At 38.1% G+C, this 3,319-nt stretch overlaps 1 protein-coding gene across 1 annotated transcript; it reads right to left on the bottom strand.

Moving 5' to 3' along the window:
- Positions 1-1,008: 1,008 nt before the first annotated feature.
- On the bottom strand, positions 1,009-2,414 carry LOC125238962. The gene is made up of 2 exons (XM_048146462.1): positions 2,223-2,414; positions 1,009-1,627 (listed from the first exon to the last, which is right to left on the bottom strand). The coding sequence occupies exons 1-2, from the start codon at positions 2,330-2,332 to the stop codon at positions 1,009-1,011; spliced, it is 729 nt and encodes a 242-aa protein (XP_048002419.1). The 5' UTR covers positions 2,333-2,414.
- Between the last annotated feature and the right edge of the window lie 905 nt (positions 2,415-3,319).

Genomic DNA, 3,319 nt, shown 5'->3' on the forward strand with positions numbered 1-3,319 from the left:
GTTTTCAAAATAGTTTTAAGTGCTAGTCCACTTATTTTACCAGCTACATATAGATTTTTGTTTCTTTGTTGATTCACTTGATTATATTCCTTGTAATTTTGAATATTGTCATGGTTTTTCGGTATTTTTTGCATTTTAATCCTGTTTTGCTACAAAAATTCTATGGAAATGACATTGTCATAGAATGACAGTCCACAGTCTAAATTAAATATGGCATGGATAGGTAGCAAACTTTTTACTCATAATCAAAACCAAAATACCTATGAAAACAAAACTTCACATTACCAAAAAACTTAATACTCACTCAAGATTCAGCTTTAATGAACCACTCGCTACGCTCGCGGTTCAACATTGGAATCTTTCGCTTGCTCGGGTATTAATATTGGCACGTGCAAAACAAATAACCTATTTATGGCTTGACAGATTATTACATACACCAGTTACATAATATAGCAGGTAGCTATTTAACTGATGATTTATGTACCTTGTCACTTTAAAGTAGTGTTTCAAATGTCATACGAAATTGTCAAATGATTAAAAGCGACAAGGTACAAAAATCATCAGTTATTTATGCCGGTGACTGTACATACTTTTTGCCAACAACGTTTTCATCACACCCGCACTTTAAATGTGCTATTGCGCGCAGGCGGAGCGTGAGTTATAGAAAAATCGTTCTCCCAAGGGAATAATGAAATTTCTAGTACCGTACTTAACTTTTTTACATCTATTTACATATTTTTTACATTGCGAGTGTGATGAAAAACATTTTGTGTAACTCGGGGAACATGAATATTACTAACTCGAGTCTTTAAATCGCTCCGGTAAGCCGTCGCGATTTAACTTACTCTCGTTGGTAATATTCAACTTCCTCCCCTTGTTGCACACTATTGATTGCAGCTACACCTGTCTTAACCTGTCAAGTGTGACTACTCATCATGTGAAAGATTTTGCGTAGACAATTAAATGGGAACTGAACACAATCAAAAACAATTTATTAAACAATACAATTTACTTTTCAGAATCACTTTTAAAAACATCACGAAAATGCAGATCATCCGGAGGTTTTCTGTCCGTCATAAAATAATAGCCATTCCTGATTGCTCTTCCAGTAAAATAAGAGACCTCCCTTATCGTAGCATCAGTTTCTTTAGGAAAACACAACATCCCTGTACTAGCCAGTCCAATAGCAGCACAGAAGAATCTTGTTGGCAAACCACCAGGTTTTAAATACCCTAGCATACCTCCACTTGCAACCATTTGAACTCTTCTGGTATAATTCTCTTCGCCTCTAAAATACTTAACTATACTTTCTTTTTTTGTTGCAACTTCATTCTTGATTTCGTTTTGGACATCACTGATAGTTCTTTTACTAACATCCATTATTCCTTGACAGGCGCTTCTTATCATGCTTACGTAAGGACGAACTATGTTATGAAGAAGTGCATCAGTATTGTCTTCTGTGGGACATTCTACGACGACTTTGGAAACTTTGATTTTCTCTTCTTGTTTCGGAGTTTTCGTGTATCCTGATGATGGGTATTGGAACCCTAGCAGAAACGCCCGGAGCGTGCAGATCCATATTTTTCCGAGTACGCTGACATCTCCGTGGTATAGTTTGGAAAATGATCTGTAAATAAAATAATGAGGTTACTTTCAAAATTGCTTTAGTTTAAATAAAATAAATATTGGGGACACCTTACACAGATCAACTTAGCCCCAAACTAAGCAAAGCTTGTATGTACTATGGGTGCTAAGCGACGATATACATACTTAAATAGATAAATACATACTTATATACATAGAAAACATCCATGACTCAGGAACAAAATATCTGTGCTCATCACACAAATAAGTGCCCTTACCGGGATTCGAACCCAGGACCGCGGCATAGCAGGCAGGGTCACTATCGACTGAGCCAGACCGGTCGTCAAAACCCTACTCATACCCTACTCATAGTGTTGTATTCCTGCTGGTGAGTAAGGCTGCCAGAGCTCAACGAGGGTGCGGTGTGCAGGTGACGGAAATACCTAGGGAAGTCCTTTGAGTCGTCGGCAACCCGAACCCGCCTTGGAACTTGTACACTCCTTTTTGCTGTGTACTTAACACGTTTTTGTTATTCCTGTTGGTGTGGTGATGTTAAGTTTTTTTTGAACCTCTTGGCAGCCCATCTCGGAATGTATTAATGTACAAAAGGGTGGTCAAAAGGGGGGTAAAAGGCCTACCTGTCTCTATCTTCCTGTGAACTGAGGAACACATCACAGTAACTTGTATCATCTGGCCTGTTCTGACTTGTCTCATGTTGTCTGTTGTTCTGACTGTTCTTCTCGGACATGTTGTAGCCTGTTCGCACCGTCCGATAATGCGAACAGGCTTTTACTGTAATTTAGTTGAAAATACCAAAATAAACAATGTTGGTTGACAATTGATAACACAATGATTGAATGATAGACGTCAAATCGTAGACTTTGACGGATTGCAAAAGTAAGGTTTGTGTTAAAAGTTTGAATCCATTAGTTTTGGTGAAGGTATTAAATAATAACAAAGACATATGTAACTATACTCTGTCAAACAAGTCTGTCAGTAAATAAAAACAAAGAAAACTATAGGTATCCTTTTCTTTAGCACCCTAAAGAAAAGGATGCATATAGTTTTCTTTGTTCTTATTTACTGACAGACTTGTTTGACAGAGTTTACGTATCAAATCTCCGTATCCAGCTACAGTCTAAGAAAAAAACGTGGGGTGCATTGGGGTAATTTCGAAAGTCGTCTAATTTCGAAAGTCACATAAAATCACCATTATTTCCGTCATATCAAGATTCCCCTTTCGAAATTACCCGAGCATTTCTGTGATTTGAAATTACCCCAATGCACCTTACCTCAAAACTATATAGGAAAAGGTACGGTGGTCTAAATGGCATAACCCCTTTGGGGGACGCTCAGCTAGATGGCGCTAATATTTTAACACATATCAAGACACATAATTATAATCTAAGAATATGGGCCAAATTGTCAAATCTGAGGCGTGTTAGGTAAATATACGATAATACGGTGCAAGTGCAAAAAAGGAAGTTCGTAACGAGTGGCGATAAATGAAAACAAGACCAAATGGATTATAAATTATACTTAAATGCAGATATCAATCCCAATGAAAGAATCAACAGTGATCGACTCTGGCCAACGTGGGACTCGAACCCACATCCTTGGATTGCCGGTCCAATGCGTATCGGTATGCGGGAATCTTGATATGATGGAAATATCATCTCGCTCGAATCTAGAGCAGAGCCCAACTGGGGGGGAAGTGGAGGTACTACCTTACAGA

The sequence above is a fragment of the Leguminivora glycinivorella genome, chromosome 24, assembly GCF_023078275.1.
Source record: "Leguminivora glycinivorella isolate SPB_JAAS2020 chromosome 24, LegGlyc_1.1, whole genome shotgun sequence".
NCBI lineage: Eukaryota > Metazoa > Arthropoda > Insecta > Lepidoptera > Tortricidae > Leguminivora > Leguminivora glycinivorella.